Here is a 19,671-nt window from a genome sequence, read left to right as displayed (position 1 = left end):
CTGCCCGTTTGCTGTTTTTTTGCCCATAAACGCAGTCGCTCTTACTGCACGTTTGCTGTTTTTTTGCCCATAAACGCAGTCACTCTTACTGCACGTTTGCTGTTTATTTGCCCATAAACGCAGTTGCTGTTAGTGCACGTGTGCTATTTAATTGCACATAAACGCATTAGCTGTTACTGCATGTGTGCTATTTATTTGCACATAAACGCAGTTGCTGTTTAGTGCACGTGTGTTATTTAATTGCACATAAACGCAGTCGCTCTTACTGCACGTGTGCTGTTTATTTCTGATTTTGTCCTGTGCAGGCCATTAAAATGTCTGGAAGGACAACAAAGAGAGGCAGAGAGTCACGAGGGCAAGCAGGCTCTGCATCTAGAGGCAATGCTGGTGGTGGACACGGTGCATCCTCTTCAGCACGTGGCCGTCTGACACGCTCGTCCTTCTTTTCAGAAGCTGGCCGTGTTGAGCCTCAACATGCAGAGAAATTAGTAGAGTGGATGACCAAGCCATCCTCATCCTCCTCATCCTCTCTCACCCAGGCTGAGCTTAGTTTGTCTGGCAAAGCAGCTACCAAGGCGTCCTCTTCCCAGCATACTGCCAGGCTTTCGACAGTGATTAGGAGGGAGGGGATGATGAGGTCACTGACTCTACGTGGGTGCCTGATAGGAGAGAGGAGGATGAAGAGGAGTAGGAGGAAGAGGCACAGGCACATCTCCAAAGAGGCAGGATGCCCTCCAGGGGCCAGCTTAAGGGCAGCACACCAACTGCATTACATCGCAGAGCTACGCCTGTGCAGGGCGCTGCTGTGTCTCAACGGTACTGCAAAATTTCTTTGGTGTGGACATGTGCATCAGATCGCACCATTGCTATTTGCAACATATGTCTCAAGCGTATCTCGCGTGGCCAAAACATCACCCGCTTGGGCACCACATGCTTGACCAGACATATGTCGAACTGCCATACAGTTCGTTGGCAAGCATACCTGAAAGACCCACACCAAAGAACAAAGCGGACCTCCCCTTGCCCCTCATCAGCTGGGACCTCCAACCCCACTAGACCCTCAGTCCTCTCTGAAGCCTGCACTGATAGGACTGAAGGTGTAGAAATAGGTGTGTCACAACCTAGTAGTACATGCGGGAAATCTACTGATGGTAGCAGACAAATTTCTCTGCCCCAGCTACTGCAGCGCCAAAAGAAGTACTCTCCCAGCCATCCACATGCCCAGCGGTTGAATGCTAGCTTAGCGAAATTGCTAGCACTTCAACTGCTACCTTTTCAGTTGGTAGATTCTGCCCCCTTCCGTGAGTTTGTGGAATGTGCGGTATCTCAGTGGCAAGTACCCAAACGCCACTTTTTCTCACGGAAGGCGATTCCCGCTCTCTACCGGCATGTGGAAGGCAATGTCCATGCCTCGCTGGACAGGGCGGTCAGTGGTAAGGTGCATCTTACCGCTGACTCATGGTCCAGCAGGCATGGACAGGGATGTTAACTCTCTTTCACGGCGCATTGGGTGACTCTGCTGGCAGCTGGGAAGGATGCAGGGCAAGGTACAGTAGTGATGGAGGTTGTTCCGCCACCACGCCTCCAAAACACTACTACTAATTGTGACACACCTCTCTCCTCCACCCCCTCCTCTTCTTCTTCCTCTGTGGCCTCTTCCTGTGCTGATGTTTCCTCTGAACCAGCCGTGCTCCGTAGGCGTACGAGGGCTACGCAGGAATGCAGGCCAAGAGATGCCATGCGGTGCTAGAGCTGGTGTGCTTGGGAGACAGGAGCCACACTGGGGCAGAGGTTCTGTCAGCTCTACAGGGGCAGGCTCAGAGGTGGTTGACGCCATGCCAGCTTAAGCCAGGAATGGTGGTTAGTGACAATGGCACCAACCTCCTCTCTGCCCTACGACAGAGAAAACTGACCCATATGCCCTGTTTTGCTCATGTTCTGAATTTGGTGGTGCAGCGGTTCTTGGGCAGGTACCCGGGCTTACAGGATGTCCTGAAGCAGGCCAGGAATGTCTGTGTTTTTTTTCCACACCAGGGGGCCTTGATCAGGGATGCATGCACTGTCCTGTCACCATTTGAGGAGGCCACGAGGATGGTGAGCAGTGACAGTGCATGCATCAGTGAGACTGTCCCTCTTATTCACCTGTTGGAGCACACACTACGTGGAATAATGGACAGGGCCCTTGAGGCAGAACAGAGGGAGGAAGAGGAGGACTTCCTTACCTCTCAAGGCCCCCTTTATCCAGACAGTGGTCCTGCATGCCCGCCTAGCACACAGGAAGAGGACGAGGAGGACGAGGTGGTGGAGGAGGAGGATGATTGTATCAGCAGCATGGAGGTGGAGCCTAGCACTCAGCAGCAGCAGTCTTCAAGGGATCACTTACAGTCCCAAGGAACCCGTGGACTTTTACATGGCTGGGATGAGGTGGCTGCGGATCCTGTCGTCCTCAGTGACCTAGAGGACTGTGCCCTGAATGCCTCAGCAAACCTACGCTGCATGGCCTCCCTGATCCTGCAAAGCCTGCATAAGGATCCTCGTGTTCGTGGTATCAAGGAGAGGGATCGTTACTGGCTGGCAACTCTCCTTGATCCACGTTACAAGAGTAAGGTTGCGGAGCTTATCTTGCCGTCGAAGAGGGAGCAGAAGATGAAATATCTTCGGGAGGCCTTGCAGAAGGGTCTATGCAACGCGTTCCCAGAACCTGGGGGATTACCAAATCCTGTTCCTGGACAACGTGTTGCTGAGGCTTCGGTGAGTCACCCTTTTTTCTAGAATTCTTATTTCCCCCCAAAAAAATGTATTCAGCCAAGATCTGGCATTGTAATGCCCCCCCCCACCCTAAAATAATCGACATATTGTTGCCAGTTGCCACACAGCACGTGCACTTTGGGGGGCCAAGCCTGTATGGACAGTCTCACGGGCCACCACCACTGGAACATCAGTGGCCTCATCAGGCACAAGTGTCATGTAGTTTGTTGATGGTCTCTTTAAGAAATTGTGCAATATGCAGGAGCAAAGTATGACATGGTTCAGATTCTACTTAACAAACCTACAGTCCTTATCTTGTTTGCAATGCCTGTATACTGCTGTTCAAAGTATATAGGGCCAAAAGGTCTTGTCAGGGCCGATCCTCGCTATAGGCTCACAATGCAAGCCACTTAGGGTCCCGCAAAGCTGCAAAGGGCCCCCAAATTACTAGAGGCCCCGTCTGGTGAGAAGTCATTTTCGCACCCTCACCCCGCTTCTAAACTCGCTGGCTGGCCTGAGTCATTTACGACAGCAGAACACCCCCCCCCCCCCGATTCTCATTTTTATTGTGCAATGTCATTTTGCTTAGGGCCCCAGGGAGGTCAGGATCGGCACTGGGTCTTGTAATGACCTGGGAGGAGTGGTGGCGGGGAAACTCATGCTATTTTTTTCAATGATTTTTATCCATATTGCAGGGACCAAACATTACATTAAAGCCGCAAGCAGTATTAAATTTATTTTTTCTTATAGTAATCTCATGTTGTGCAGGGACATTTCTAAACACGTGCCACTACTACAGACACCCAGCAGGTACGATATTTAAAGTTTTTTTTTTTCACTTTAAGCATAATTAAAATCGCTGCTCCACAAAAAACTACAGTTTTTAAACGTTTTTTTTTCCATTGATACATGTTCCCTGGGGCAAGACCCGGGTTCTCAAAGACGTTTTCCAACAATAACTTGAATATTGGGCTTTAAAATGAGCACTTTTGAATTCGAACATTCGAGTCCCAAAGACTTCAATGGGGTTCTAAATGTTCGCGCGAACGTTCGGTCCGTTCGAAAGTTCTGGTGCGAACCGAACGCGGGTATGTTCGGCTCATCCCTAGTGTAGTGTTTGAGGTTCTGTCAGTGCAGGTAAACTTAAACAGGCTTAATGCTGCGAGGTAGGCTTTCAGTGAGAATGTTTTGGAAGAGGAGTAGGGCTGAGAGTTGGAGTGGCATGGAGTACATGTGAGGTGCCCTGACCAATCCCCAACTAGGATTGGCAGGGGGCAGGCCTCCTACATATACTCACAGTCAGCCTGCTGGGGGGAGTTTTCGGCTGGGTGAATTGAAAGATGGAGTGCTAGACTGCGTGCTGGAGAGACGACCCTATCTGGGAGGGTGTGGAGGATTCGGCGGAGGAGCTCAGGAGCTGGGAGGGAGCCTCTCCTTACACGGTCATGGAGAGGTGTCTTGGAACAGGATCTGGAGGAGCAGTTGGTCCGCACGGTCCGGGTAAATCTTTCAAGAAGGACTCAGGGCAGGAGTCAGTGAATGAAGCACAGTGGAGATCTGGAAGAGGCATGCCAGGGGAGCTGGGTGCAGAGCCAGAGGAGAGACTCTGGGGTTTTGTGTCAAGTCGCTGCAGTTTGGGGATTTGCAAGTCGGACTTGCTGGGATCAGTAGTCCATCATCAAGTATGCTTTTCTAACTAAATGTTCAGGGCCATTAAGAAGGGGTACTGCAGGCCATGGGCAACAGGGGCACCGTGCGGCCATCACAGCTCGCAGAATGTGAGTCGCAGTCAGTTACTCACATGATCATCACAGGAGTCTGACTCCTACGAGTCACAGCAGCAGGCGCTGCCCTGGGACTGGGTGAAGAGCAACGCATCGGCTGTGGCACCTGAAATAAAAAATGTCTGCTGCCGGCCCCGACAGGCACACTGCGCATGCGCTGCCGCTGCTCGGGAAAGCCCGAAAACACTTGGCTATTCTCGGGCAGACAGCGCATGCGCAGTGGCGTCTAAGTGCCGGGCGGCGCCATTTTTAAATGCAAAGCCGCAGCGTCCACCGGAAGGTAAGTCACACTGAGCCCCTGGCCCTGCATGCATCTACTTTTTCAGATAAAAAGAAAAAAGAAAAAGTATTTACTTTTTATAGCCAGCCTACACACAGAAGAGAATGAGAATAATTGTTTGCACATGCACTTAAATTAACTGTTATTAAAACAAATTATTTGTTACAAATATTTTTTCCTCTTTGTGTATGTTTAGGTGACCAGGGGGCGAGGGGTGAAGATGGGGGGGGGGGGGGGCGCCACAGGATTAGCTCGCACGGGGCACCTGAACACCTAAGGCCGGCCCTGCCTGGAGGTAGAAGTCTGCAGGGAGAGTGCAGAGGCGGGAGAAGTTCTGAGGTGAAATGTCTGTCAAGATTAGAGGCCACCATTTTTGTTCTGTGAAGATAATGAGTAACTATTTGCCAATGTGAAGCCGAATCAGCTCCAGCATTGCAAATACCAATTGTTCTATGTGTAGTGCTACCCCCTCAGGAGCCGCTGGTTGTTTTGGTATTGGCGTATTAAGTTACCTCTAATCGTTGTCTAGGGGTGATTGTAGTGAGTAGAGCAGTAAACGAATGTCCAATCAGCAAATAGGATTTTCTGAATGCTTTATTTCTCGGCCCAACGCGACCAACATCAACATGAGGTAGACAGGAAAGGTTGATGAAGTAAGAGAACTTTGCGGTATCAGGCTTGGATAAGAGAAAAGCAATCCTGCTCTCAGTAGTAGTAGATACAGTTCGTCGCCACTCCAGCCAGAATGGGTGAAGTGCCTCCGGACAGACTCCTGCCACGAGCCTGGCAGCCGAAGTGTCACTTTAAGGTTGCTGGGAAGAACAAGTCACTGCCACTGACTTGGATCTGATTTTAAATGAGATGCCAGATGAGGCCTCTGCCACAGGCTCAATGCTGACAATGGTGAACAGCAGAGAAAATTCTCCCCAGTCTGTCTCCTTGGGGTCACCGACTGACAGTGCTAAGGTTATCTGTCAGTGTTCGGTCACCCAGATCCCCGATGGTTCATTCAAGCCCTTTTGGATCACCTGCCTCCGGGTTCTCCTCAAGCCGATCCCCCATCGAATGGCACGCAGCCTGGGATCTCTTCAGTAGAGGGGGACCCAGTCAGTCACTGGGGCCCCTTTGGCAGCATCAGTCACTCCAGGCCAGGAGGGCCCTAAAGGAGGGTTCCGCACCTGGAACCAGGAACCCGTGAAGAACCAAGAACAACGGCTTCTGCCACAGAAATACTCCTCCCCAGCATGCCCCGAGAGGGAAAACTCCTCTAATTGGCTGCTGAGGAAAAGCGGCTCCGCCTGGACCTCTCTGGCGCCACCTGCCGCCCAGGGATGGTACCGCATCCCTAGAACGCAGTCTGACCCACAGAACAATCCAGATTTTGCGACAGCCAAATTTGACAAAATTCAGAATGAGAGCAAATTATGTCTCTCATTCCCCACTAACTTTAGCATAGTGCCTTTACTGAAAGCAAGGGGGCGCTACATATGGGCATCCCATATCCCTTTCCCCCAACCAAGTTCAATCCCCCAAATAAAACAAAAAAAACAAAGCAACAGACTTTTCATTGTCTACAAGTGTGACTCATGGATGTCTGGCAGCAGGGTGAATATGTGTGGATGTTAGTAACTAGTGGCAACACACGCTACATTTGGAGGTCCCACCGAGATCCACCTTCACGGTTAACCTGGTGGCCATCGCCCCTAGAAACCACCAGAGAGGGGGGATGTTTTGGGGATGAGGGGATGTTTTTTCATCAAGGGATTTTACTATGGGGAAAGACTATGTGTTCTGCTTCAAAAATTTACTATTTGAAAGTGTCGTTGCCCATAGCAACCGAAAAACTCAACAAGTGCCGCTGTCCATAGCAACCGTCCATTATTATTGTTGCTATTGCCTCCTGCAACCCAGTAATCCGCAACCGGAGCTGGGGCGGACACTTGTACCTTTGCCTGCAACTCAGTGACTGTAAAACATGTGCCGTTAACCGTGGCAACCACGGCGAGTGATCGCGCTCATAGATTACAAATATGCCCAGCGCTCTGCATGGCGCGTGCATTACACACTGCATTGCAGAAACTTTAAAGTTACTTTAAAAATCCTGCTTGACACAGTAAAGGGAGTCAGAATATCTACTGTTGCCCCTAGTAATGGAATGCAACCCGGGGGTGTCTATGACGGGATGTTGCACGGACAGCCCTACACAGTGAGATGTTGGAGAGGAATAGACTTTATTGTTGTCAATGGTGATCACTGTACAGTTTGCCTGCTATTCAGCTCCTGTGACACAGTCTTTATTCAGTCACACTCATGGACAGGACATACTAGTTTCAGATTCTGCCACCAGGAGTCTTATTTCCATATCCTTCTCCTTTCCTTACCCCCTCTTAAACAGCTAGGACCGGTTTACCCCCTGAGAAGCGATCCAGTTGCCTCTCAGATTTATGGAGACAATGCCCCCAAATTCTGTTTCTTCAGGAAACTCACTTCCGAGCTGATAGAATTCCAAAAATGCATGATAAGCATTTCCCAATTTTTATTTTTCATCCTGCTGATGAACCAACCCTGACTGGATCACATTTGGCGCTTTGGAGTTTGCCTTTATAAGGAGATATAACACACGCATTTGACCATACTATATGATGGTCCACAGTATCTGATAAGACCCCTTTCACACTAGGCGGCTCCGTCTCAGCAGAGTCCGCCAGCTCAATGGGAGATCTCTCTGTGGATCTCTGCTGAGCCGGCGGATGACAGGTCCCTCTCTGCTCACTGAGCGGGGAGGGGCTTGTCCAGAGCCGCTGTCTCCTATGGAGAGATCTGATGAAAATGGACAGCATGTCTGTTTTCATCAGATCTCACCCGATCCGATCCGCCATGGACGGATGGCGACATATCGCCATCCGTCTGATTTTAGCGGATCGGATCGGGTCGGATGTCAGCGGACATGTCTCCACTGACATCCGACGCACCATAGAGACGTATTGAGCGGCCCTTTCAGGTCCGCCGACAAAACTGACAGGCGGACCTGAACGGTCCGTCCGTGTGAAAGGGGCCTAAGAGGCTATAATACTTGGTGCAACCTGGTGGTGGAATCACTGCTGGAGCAAATGAATCATGGATGATTTGTTTTGTTGGGACTTTCTTGTTTCACATATATTTTTCCTTTCTAGCCCTTGTGAATGGGCACTTATTTACATAATTGGTGTGATTTATACACATTTTTTAACCTAATAAGTTTCATGTCATTAAATTGATTTCGTTTTGTGTTTTCGCAATATTGAGTAAATTTTTTTTAGCACTGCTTCATATATTTATCACAATTCATGCATCTAGTCTCACAGATTGCTCAAGTGGCTACTCATTTGTAATTAATATGTTTTCGCGTGGATATCTTATATGATTTTTGTTTTACCTTCAAAACAAAGCAAAGCTAACTCTGAATAAATGCCCCTTAAGGTTCATTTCACACGGGCTGTGCGATCAGGTCCGCCTGTCAATTTTTCAGGCAGACCTGATTGTATCATCTATTCACCCCTATAGAGCAGCAGATGTCCGCGGTGACATGTCCGCTGACACCCACTGCTATCTGATCTAATCATGTGCATACAGATGGTGGTCCGATTTCCCATCCATCTGGCAGATCGGATGGGATCGGATGAAAACAGACAGGTTGTCCGTTTTCATCCGATTTGCCCATAGAGGAGAGCGTTTCTGCTCTGCACAGTGAGCGGAAACGAACCTGTCATCCGCCTGCTCAGCTGGGATCAGCGGAGCGATCCCCCATTGTGAAAGCAGAGTCTGTCAAACAGAGGCATCTGTGTGATGTGAAAAGGGGCCTAAATGTTGCAGGTGATGTTAGTGAGCATATGATAGACGTCTATGGAGACTTTGGAGACACTTTAAAGCACCAAGAAAGTGACATGGGGTATCATTTTTGAAGAAAAGCAAAGCAAACACATCAGTGTAAACAGGACTGTAAGGTAACCATTTCATTTAATGAGAGGTGCTTTGATTGACTTTCAGAGTGCTTTAAAAAAAGCAATGTTCCACATTTTGAAGCACGTGTAAAGGAAGCCTCAGTCATGTTGAAATACTGAAAAATTGTTTTAGGGTTTACATACACAATAATATGTCAAACCTTTCCTGCTAAAAATGTGTAAAAATGTGCTACATAGATTTACATACAAACATACCTGTTCTTGTTCTAACAAACATGTCTGCTATGTAGATAAAATCAGACAGGTAGTCTACCACAAACCATACTTCCAAATAGTCTTGCTGAAGTTCATCAAAACATGCCCTGCAAGAAAAATAATAAATTAATGTTTAATACTCAGATACTCTATAATGTGATTCTACAGCATTTCATACTATGCATTATAGGTTAAAAGTCAACATAACTGGGGCTGTAATTATATCATACAGATTGCTACTGAACACCCGTCAGTGTTGCCAACCGTCCGTATTTTTACGGACAGTCCGTAAAAACTGGCACTTTGTCCCCCCGTTCGTAAATGTCCGTGGTTGCGGGAATGTGCCTGTAAAAATAGCCGTGATCGGTTTGGCTTGGAACTGCGCATGGAGATTGGAGGCAGGGGGTGATTGGAGGCAGGGGGTGATGGTGGCTGCGGTGGCACCGCAGAGGGGGGATGAAGGCAGGGGGCAATGGAGGCAGGGGAAGATTGGAGACAGGGGGTGTTAGTGGCAGGGGGTGATTGGAGGCAGGGGGTGTTGGTGGCACCGCAAAGGGGGATGGTGGCACCGCAGAGGGTGGGGGATGGAGACAGGGGTTGTTGGTGGCACCGCAGAGGGGGATGGAGGCAGGGGATGATTGAGGCAGGGGGTGATTGGAGGCAGGGGGCCTGGGGGAGATTGGAGGCAGAAGGTGTTAGTGGCAGGTGGGGATTGGAGGCAGGGGGTGATGGTGGCACCGCAGAGGGGGAGGGTGGCATCGCAAAGGGTGGGGATGGAGAAAGGGGTTGTTGATGGCACCGAAGAGGGGGATGGAAGCAGGGGACGATGGAGGCAGGGGGTGATTGGAGGCAGAGGGAGATTGGAGGCAGGGGGTGATTGGAGGCAGAGGGAGATTGGGGCACCGCCGAGGGGGGTGAAAGCAGGGGGTGTTGGTGGCAGTGGGGGATGGAGGCAGGGGGTGATGTGACTAAATAATTTGCCCTTATTATATCGAAAATAACAAAAAGGTTAGTTTACACAGTTTATAAGGGGGAAAAAAGACACAGATGCACCAGTTCAACCTATGCGTTAGTATGTGTGTGTGTGACTGTGTGCGCGATTTTTATTCTCTAACAATTCCCATAAACCTGTAGTTCTGCTTCATGAGGAAGACCTTAAGGCCTCATGCACACTGGACGTTGTTGGATGTTTTTACAGCTGCTGTTTTTGGCAGTAGACGTTTTTTTCTACAGTCATTAAACCCCCCATCATGTTATCCTATGTGTCCATGCACACATAGGCTATTATCAGCAGTTTTGGGCAGAGGCATTTTTGAGCAGTAAAAAACAAAAAAACAAAAAAAACTAGTGGGTTCTGAGAGACGTTTTTCAGCTGAAAAAACGCTCTAACGCTAATAAACGCTGATAAACGTTGATAAACGCTCAAAAACTTCATTCACCAGCGTTATTTAACGTTTTTGATCAATTAATTAAAAAAAAAAATAATAATTTCTTTCTTCAAAAAAAACCTGTTAAAAACGCTAACGTGGAAAAACGCTAAAAGACGCTAATAAACACTAGAAAACGCTATTGCAAAAACATTGAAAAAAGTTGAAAAACTCACTGCAAAGCTACTGGCATTTTTATAACGTTATTTTAACGTCCAGTGTGCATGAGGCCTTAAAGTTTTTTGAAGTTGTCAACATTCTCTAAGGTTAAACCTTTCTTTCTTTTACAAAGGGTTTTAATAATAATCAATCCAACAGATAGGCTCAACAGTTACATTGCATATTGAACAAGAACAGATTGGAAAAAAAGAGGGGAAAAAAAAGAAAAGAAAGTTCTGCAAGTTCCAAGGACAGCATCCCGTATCAGCAAAAATCCAAATGTCACTATCTGAGGCTTCTTGGGAATCAGGAGTACGCTGCATAATGCATAAGAACTGAAATGTCCAAATATAGAACTGAATGCAGCTAAACATAAAACCTTATGGTCGATAAAATTACATGTAGAGGAAAATGCAATACAAAAATGTAGAGCTATTATGACTATAACCATCCCAACTAGGACAATGCTTGGCGGTCTGATAGGCCTATGAAGGAAATGTGAAAAATGTAACTAAAGGCAGAAAGAGATGAGGAGATAGGAGAAAGCCAGAAAGGGGGAGAAACGGAGAAGAAGAGTCCACAGAACTTGCGTAAGTGTTGCGCTAAATGGAGAGAAGTGTGTTGTTAAATCTAGAAGCTTGGATATATGCAACCCACAGTTGCCAAACCCAAAGAATTTTACCGTGTGTCTGAAAGAATAGCTGTCAACTTCTCATTTACCATAATATTATTCATACGGTTTTTAAGCGCCTCAAAAATAAAGTACAGGAGTTTTCCATGCCCTCACAATAGTTAAATTAGTTGCAGTAAAAAGATGCAGAGCTAGTTGATGCTGCGGACGGCGCAATTCCGTAATCAGTTTACAAAGAAGAGCTTTGAGATTGATATGAAATAAATTGCGGAGAAGAGTACAGACTGACCCATAACCTGCATACCTTCAGGCAAGATCATCAAATGTGTGCCATAGTGCCTTCCTGTGAACATCCTTGGAAGCAGAGAGGAGAATAGGTTGGAATAATATGGGCCAGCCTAGCCGGAGTGTAGTACCACCTATATAATATTTTGTAAGCATTCTCTAATATAAGAACATTTTTTGAACACTAATGCCCTGTACACACGATCGGTTCGTCTGATGAAAACGGACCGATGGACCGTTTTCATCGGATGAACCGTTCGTGTGTGGGCCCCATCGTTTTTTTTCCCATCGGTGAAAAAAAATAAAACCCGTTTTAAATTTTTCTTATGGTTAAAAAAAAGATAGAAAAAAACAATCGTCTGTGGGGAAATGCATCGGTCAAAAATCCTTGCATGCTCAGAATCAAGTCGATGCATGCTCGAAAGCATTGAACTTCATTTTTATCAGCACGTCGTAGTGTTTTACGTCACTGCGTTGGACACGATCGGATTTTTAACCGATGGTGTGTAGGCAAGACTGATGAAAGTCAGCTTCATTGGATATCTGATGAAAAAATCCATCGGTTTAGATTCTATCAGATATCCGATCGTGTGTACAGGGCATTAGAAAGTGCTATTGTCATGATTTGCCAATCCTCCAGATCCAACTGCCTCCCCAGTTCACTCTCCCATTGAAGGTAATAACGTCTCAACTGAGGTTTTTAGAGGAGATTACCGATGAGTATATTAATGATATCAGGCCCAGGGAGTGAGGTCAGACTCGCAAAGGGGATCAAAATGTATGGGGTAGGTCAGAATTTTAGAAGCTGCTGAAGAAAATCTCTAAATTGTAAGTAGATATAGTGTTCTTGCAGGTCGAATATCATGAGAAGAACATAGGGCATGAAATGTTATTGTCCTGGTAGGGGTAAACAGGGAGTGAATATCGACAAATTCATTGTCGGTCCACCATGAAAATTGTTTAGGGTTTTCGCAACCCAGTGTGAATAACGGACAGTGAAGAAGAGAAATATTGTGTGAGATCAAGCCCGTGGAAAATGTAACTGAGTCTCACAGGTGAAAGGAAATGAATTAGGCATGGTCCTAATGTGATGAATAGGGGGGAGCCAGGGTAGAGAAGAGATAGGTATAGGATAAGAATCCACAAGATCAATAGTGGCACAAAGTGGCATTTGATACGTTTGATGGAGGTGGGATAATGGGGCTATACTCTCTGCTGTATAAAAAGCTTGTAAGTTGGGGACTGAAAAGCCACCATATATCCTACGGGCATACAAAACCTGCTTACTAATTTGAGGTCGAATGGGTCCCTAGATAAACTTCAAAAGCTTACGTTGATGTATATGTAAAATATGTAAGGGGACTAATACTGGTAGAACTCTAAAAAAAAAACAATTTTGAGAGGTAATACAGTACATAAGCTATCAAACCAAGACGACGGGAAATGAGCCCAGGAGGACAGCATGTGAGTTAATTTTCTGAACAAAGGTGGAAAATGTACTTGATATAATCCTTCATATGTTGGAGCAAGACGGATTCCCAAAGAGGAAAGGCAATGAAATCAGAAGCCAGTTTTCAAAGCTGTCAGTTCAGAGGGAGAGATGTTAATTGAATTTGCTTTAGATTTAATAGGGTTGACATGAAGTCCTGAGAGGGACGCCAAAGTGTCTAGAAGGGATAGCTAATTAGGCAGGGAGACCCCAGGGGAAGTTAAAGTCATCAAGCTATAATCAGCAAATAGTGATATCTTATAGGAGGAGCCAGTGACCTTAATGCCTTTTATATCTAAATGAGAGTGAACCGCCTCCGCCAGGGGTTCCAGAGCCAAGATAAATAAGATCGGAGAGAGTGGGCAGCCTTGACAGGTACCCCTCCTGATAGGGAAAAGAGATGAGTCAAACCTGTAGTATTTCATTTTAGCCTGATGGAAATCATAAAACGCCATTATCTATCTCAGGTTTGAAACACCAAAACCATAATGGAAAAGTATGGTCATAAGGTAAGGCCATGACGAAGTGTTAAATGCCTTATTCACACCAAGAGATAAAAGCATGGTTGCTAGAGAACGACTATGAGCTATATGTTGCAGCTATATAATTCATCTGATGGTGTCTCCCGCCTGTCATTGCAGAACATAACCAACTCGATCTTTTTGGATCAATCGAGGTAGAAAGGAATTTAAGTGATTAGCTAAGATTGTGGTCAGGATTTTCATATCTATATTAATAAGATAAATGGGCCTAAAGTTGGCCCAGCATGAATGATTCCAGTCGGGTTTCGGGAGCATCACTATGTTAGCTGTCAAAAGGTTTGAAGTAAACCCTGCCATTTTTGACAGAGTTGTACTTAGCTGTCAAATAAGGAGCTAAAATGTCTGAGAACTTCCTATAATAAAGTGCCGTAAAGCCATCTGGGCCCGGTTGTCTGCCCATTTTTAAATCCTTAATACATTGAAGAACTTTGGATACTTGTACGGGATATCTCTTTTCATAAGAGATGTGTGAGCTATAGCGTAGGAAGTGATCAAGAAAGTATTGATATCCTGGCTATTTGTCTGATTAGGGGCCAAGTTTAAGATAGTAAAACGGTGATGAAATTCACCACCATTCACCCGCACTGGATTATTAGTAAGAACATTATGGCGGGTGATAGGAGTAAATTTAGGAGTAAAAGTGCGTAATCTGTTGGCCGACATCGTATTCGGCTTAAGCGCCTTGGCATACCATTTCTAATGAGACCAGCTCAGAGTGTGTTCCACTCCATCAGCGATACATAAGTCCTGCTCCTTACGGAACTGATCCAAAAGCTTGTGATTAGCAGGAATAGGGGACTTTTTAAATGTTTTAAAAAGCAAATGTTTTAACCACTTATGGACCGCCGCACGAAGTATCAGCCTAAACTGAGGAAAATTTTTCTTTTTTATATCTTTTTTGGGGATATTTATTATAGCAAAAAGTTAAAAATATCGATTTTTTTTCTAAATTGTCGCTCTATTATTGTTTATAGCGCAAAAAATAAAAACCGCAGAGGTGATCAAATACCATCAAAAGAAAGCTCTATTTGTTGGAAAAAAGAACACTAATTTTGTTTGGGAGCCACGTCGCATGACCGTGCAATTGTCAGTTAAAGCGACGCAGTGCCGAATCGCAAAAAGGGGCAAGGTCCTTAACCTGCATATTGGTCCGGGTCTTAACCGGTTAAGTTACATTGTGTCATTTGGTGCTCCGTTTATGTTTCACTGCAAGCTGAATAATATGGCCCCAAAGAACCACTTAATATGCCTCCAATAGGGGGGTCGCAGGAGAAGAGACCGATCCTTTGTTAAGACAGAAATATTTTGCAGAGGCTTTCATAATGTCTGCCTGGATCTCCTTAAGAGACAAAAGCAAAACGTTCATAACCCAGGTTGTGTAAAGGTTTACAAAGGATAGACTGACAAACTACCTTGGGCAACTAGGATACATGTAGATACTACTAGGGGGAAGATGTTTCCGAAACATAAACATATGATCAATTCTAGCGCGAGAATGATGGGGATGAGAATGATAAACAAAATCTTTACCCAGGGGATGAAGCTCTCTCCAGAGATCGACCAGATCATGAGAATGAGAAAACGTTTTGGCATCAAGTGATGGAGCATGCGTTCCAAAGGATATTTGTCCAGGGCAGGGTTCAATGCCACATTCAAGTCCCCCGCTAAAAGAAGGGCACCCTGTTGGTGAGATGTCAACAAAGAGCAAATATGGGTCAGGAAGGGCCCTGGACTTTTATTAGGTGCATAATAAGTCATGATGGTAATCTCTGTATCCTGAATAGTGCCTTGGAGCAGGAGATACCTGCCATTTGGATCAGCTATCTGTTTAGTGCAACAGATTTGTGAAAGATTATGAGCACTCTTCTTTGTTTAGTTGGGTCATTAGCCCAAAAAAACCTAAAGGATATTGGGCATCAAAATATTTGGGGCAGGAGGAGGATGAGAAATGGGTCACTTGCAGACAGGCTATATCTATCTGCTACTTCTTAAGAATTTTGAAGACTGTCACTTTCTTTTGAGGGGAGTTCATACACTGAACATTCAGGTATAGCCAATTCAACGTCATGGTGGGGAGAAAATAGACAAGATAAGGTCCCCAATAGCTCATCCTGTGGACTCGAAGAAGAAGGAGGGGTAAAGAAGAGGGGAGCCAAGTGGAAGAGAAAAGGAAAGAATCATGGAAGAGATCATGCATATAAAGTTCAGTGCAAGCCACATGCAGCAGTGCCACTGTGAGAATACCCTTGGCTCTTTCGCTGATCCCAGTGAAAAGCATTTCAGAAGGATCTTGTGTTCTTGAGATCCTTTGGACAGCATTTAGAAAAAGCAGCCTACAAGAACACTCAAGACTGCTGGTTGTAGCATTTAATGAAACCTACAGGCCAAGGTGGGGATCACTGCAGCTGCACTAGGTGCTGCTACATATAGTTGTGTTGGGGTACCCCCTTAAATAGTCAGGCAGAGAATGCCTTAAAAACAGGAATGTGAGAAGCCGATTACAGTGGGTAAAAAGGCAGCTATTTTTTGTTTTTTCCCAGTCATGAGTTTCAAGGTGCGGTTTTAAACATATGCATACATATGCATAAAACATGGTAAAAAAAAAACAGTGATGCATAGAAGTTCAGATTTACCTTGGAATTGTACAATTCCCCATGGGCCCCGTGTTTGATACACGATACTCATATGTTTACATTGTACAATTTGATTTGGATAGATGGCATCCCATTGTTGCGTGCTAGTGACTACAGAATATTTTTTTACATCACATTAATCAAAAGTCACATTATTAAAAGCTAAGGGAAGCTTTTTATGGCCATCTTTTATTCAAACATAGCTCAGTTGTTTAGATGAGGGTCAAGTGTAAGTGTCTAGTGAGGGGTCCCAATCTGCAGAGTGAACATAAAGATGTACTATTCTTTATGTATCTGCCCATTGTTTTAAGGGTACATAGCAGAGTGTACAGATTATTTGCAAAGGCTGACTGATACAAAGACATTTGAGAAAATTATTTTGATAGGAAATGTGCTTTGAAAAAAAAACTTAGGGTTTCCGATAACAGCCATTGAAACAATTTTCTCAGCAGTGAGTTGAAAAGATTGAATAGCAAAATAGAAGGTCACCTTGCAATAATCATGGTCCAGTTGTACATTACTGGCATTGTAATGCAAAATAGCCAATTGTAATAAGCATTCCCTGCTGGGTCAATAACATAGATTTCTTTCTTTGGCCTGGAGAGAAAAAAGAGAATTGGTACATCTATTAAATATCCAAACATCTTCTGATCTTAAGTGAGCAAACAGGAAAGTGGCACATTTAGTTAAAACAAACAATTCAATTACCTTGAAAACTGACATTTAATCTGCTTATATTAAACTTTCTCTGGTTTCTCCCTTTTTTACATTATATACAGTATATATTTTATATCCCACTAGCCCCCCTCCTTTTACCCTGGCTGATCCCACAACAGCTTTGAAGGAGACAGCTGATTCATAGATTCAGCTTGTCTTGGCTGTGAGCACATATCCAAGATAAACAAACTCAATGTAGAGGAAAGGGGATGTGTCAGCCCCTGCATTGCTTTTGCTGTTTCTTGTCTTGGTAAAGTGCTGACAGCCAGGACAAGCTGCAGTTATGAATCAGCCATCTCTTTCAAAGCTGTTGTCAGATCATCCATAGTATAATGGGAGGGAGAGCAGGTCAGACCTCATGACTATTGTTGGAAAGCACCACGGGACAAAGTGCTATACAGAACTGTAATATAAAAAAAAATCACTAAGATTCAGAATAATTTATTAATCCCAAAGGGAAATTATTGAAAGGGAAATAATTGATTTTCATAGATTGTCTTTAAAGCGGAGTTCCGTCCACAATTTCACTTTTTAAATATAAATACCCCTGTAATACACAAGCTTAATGTATTCTAGTAAAGTTGGCCTGTAAACTAAGGTCCGTTTTGTTAGGTTGTTACAGCATTTAGACACTTTATAAAATAGAAATTGACTGGGGCCATCTTAAGTGTGGGCATCACGAAGCCAGACTGTATGACTTCCTGGATTTCAGCCTTGCAGATCTCGAACATGCTCAGTGCTGCACAAGCAGTGTCAGATCAGGTTTCAGCACCTGTGCTGTCCAAGTCACATGATTCTTTGAGACTGGGGAGTGCGCAGACTCCTGGAAAGTTACACCCACTACATTCCCAGGAGTCTGTGCGGTGTAGGTTAGGAAGCATTAAGCACCTAGATGCAGGAAGTGGAAAGATTAACTATTCTGCCTAGCAACAACACTTTGAAGGCATCTAAAAAAAAAAAAAAAATTTCGTAAAGGACTAATGACATTTTTTTAAAACTACTGATGTAATGTTATATTTATGGGTGGAACTCCACTTTAAAGTCTTTATTATGAAGATGGGGAGGTAATATATTTTTGCATTTTCCAAGTGACTAAGGGCCATATACTTAAACAAGTTACGCCAGTGTATCTACTGATAAACCGGCGTAATTCTAAAATTCCCGCCGGCGGATCATTGTTTTGTATTCACAAAACAATATACGCCGGATTTAGGCTAGGATCCGACTAGTGTAAGACACTTACACTGTCGGATCCTAAATGTAATTACTCCGCCGGCCGCTAGGTGGCGTTTACGGTCAGGTCTCATTTGTTTATGCAAATGAGCCTGATACGCCGATTCACATACAAAATCGTGGCGCGTAACCGTCGCTAACGTCGTTTGCGTAGGCGTAAGGTTACCCCTGCTATATGAGGGGTAACCTTACGCCAGTCCCACGTAGGCCATGTTAAGTATGGTGTCGGGTCCGCGTCGTGTTTTCCCGTCGGGTACGTCGTTTTACTAAGTCGTCCGCGAATACGACTTTACGTCAATGACGCACACGTCGGCGTCATTGACGTTTTACACCGAGAACTGGAGCATGCGCACTGGGCTATTTTAAGCCCGGCGCATGCGCAGTTCGTTAGAATCGGGGGCACGCTTAATTTAAATACAAGCCGCCCCCTTGGATTTACGCGGCCATACGCCGGGCCATTTACACCACGCCGCCCCAAACTACGGAGCAAGTGTTTGGGGAATACAGCACTTGCTCCTGTAGGTTGGGGCGGCGGAGTGTAAATGGCTTACGCGACGCCCACCCAAAAACTACGGGAATATGGCCCTAAGAACTTACTGGTCTTTTTTGTCTTTCTCTTTATCCTTATCTTTGTCTTTGTCAGTCTTTTCTTTCTCCTTCTCTGGTTCTTTTTTCTCCTTTTCTTTTCCATTATCTTTATTTTCTTTTTCCTTTTTGTCTTTTGCACCTTTTTCTTTATCTTTCTTCTTTTCTTTGTCTTTGTCTTTTTTCTTTTCCTTTTTGGGCTCAGATTTACTGTTACAGGAATTAAAAGGAAAGAAAGTTGAATGTCGGCCTTTATCTTTCCAACTGAAATGCGGGTTTATTCACAGGACAATCAATATGGCACACACGATCGGTTCATCCGATGAAAACGGACCAATGGATTTTTTCATCAGATATCCGATGACGCTGACTTTCATCAGTCTTGCCTACACACCATCAGTTAAAAATCCTATTGTGTTCAACGTGGTGACGTAAAACACAACGACGTGCAGAGAAAAATTAAGTTCAATGCTTCCGAGCATGCGTCGACTTGATTCTGAGCATGCGTAGATTTTTGACCCGTGGATTTCCCCACAGACGATCGTTTTTTTCTATCGGTTTTTTAACCATCAGAGAATTTTAAAACAGGTTCTATTTTTTTTTCACCGATGGGAAAAAAACGATGGGGCCCACACACGATCGGTTCGTCCGATGAAAACGGTCCATCGGACCGGTTTCATCAGGCGAACCGATCATGTGTACAGGGCATAAATGTTCATATGATGGTGCTGTTTTTTAAAGTTTCTGTGGGAATTAAAGAAATACATTCAGTGACGCTGCTTGTACAATTGTTTTGTGTGAATAAAGGCAAAAAATAATTATTAGTTATGCGATTTCCTGTGCTGTTCAAATGTTCTAAATAAATATTTATTTATTATTTAGTGGCCAGGTACAGTATTTCCTGGTTTAAATTAAAGTAGAACTATAGGCAAAACTTTTTGGAGGGTTATAACCTGTCAGGC

The 19,671-nt window shown here is 44.9% G+C and overlaps 1 protein-coding gene across 1 annotated transcript in view; it reads right to left on the bottom strand.

Moving 5' to 3' along the window:
• CNGA1 (cyclic nucleotide gated channel subunit alpha 1) overlaps positions 1 to 19,671 on the bottom strand; it is an 86,399-nt gene that overhangs the window by 5,463 nt on the left and 61,265 nt on the right. The window contains exons 6-8 of the mRNA XM_040334966.1: positions 18,722 to 18,919; positions 16,664 to 16,771; positions 9,009 to 9,115 (exon numbers count right to left, since the gene is read on the bottom strand). Coding sequence (XP_040190900.1) covers positions 9,009 to 9,115; positions 16,664 to 16,771; positions 18,722 to 18,919 — 413 coding nt within the window. The remainder of the gene's footprint in view (positions 1 to 9,008; positions 9,116 to 16,663; positions 16,772 to 18,721; positions 18,920 to 19,671) is intronic.

This window comes from Rana temporaria, chromosome 1, assembly GCF_905171775.1.
Source record: "Rana temporaria chromosome 1, aRanTem1.1, whole genome shotgun sequence".
Taxonomy (NCBI): Eukaryota; Metazoa; Chordata; class Amphibia; order Anura; family Ranidae; genus Rana; species Rana temporaria.
This window is presented reverse-complemented; position numbering and strand designations above follow the sequence as displayed.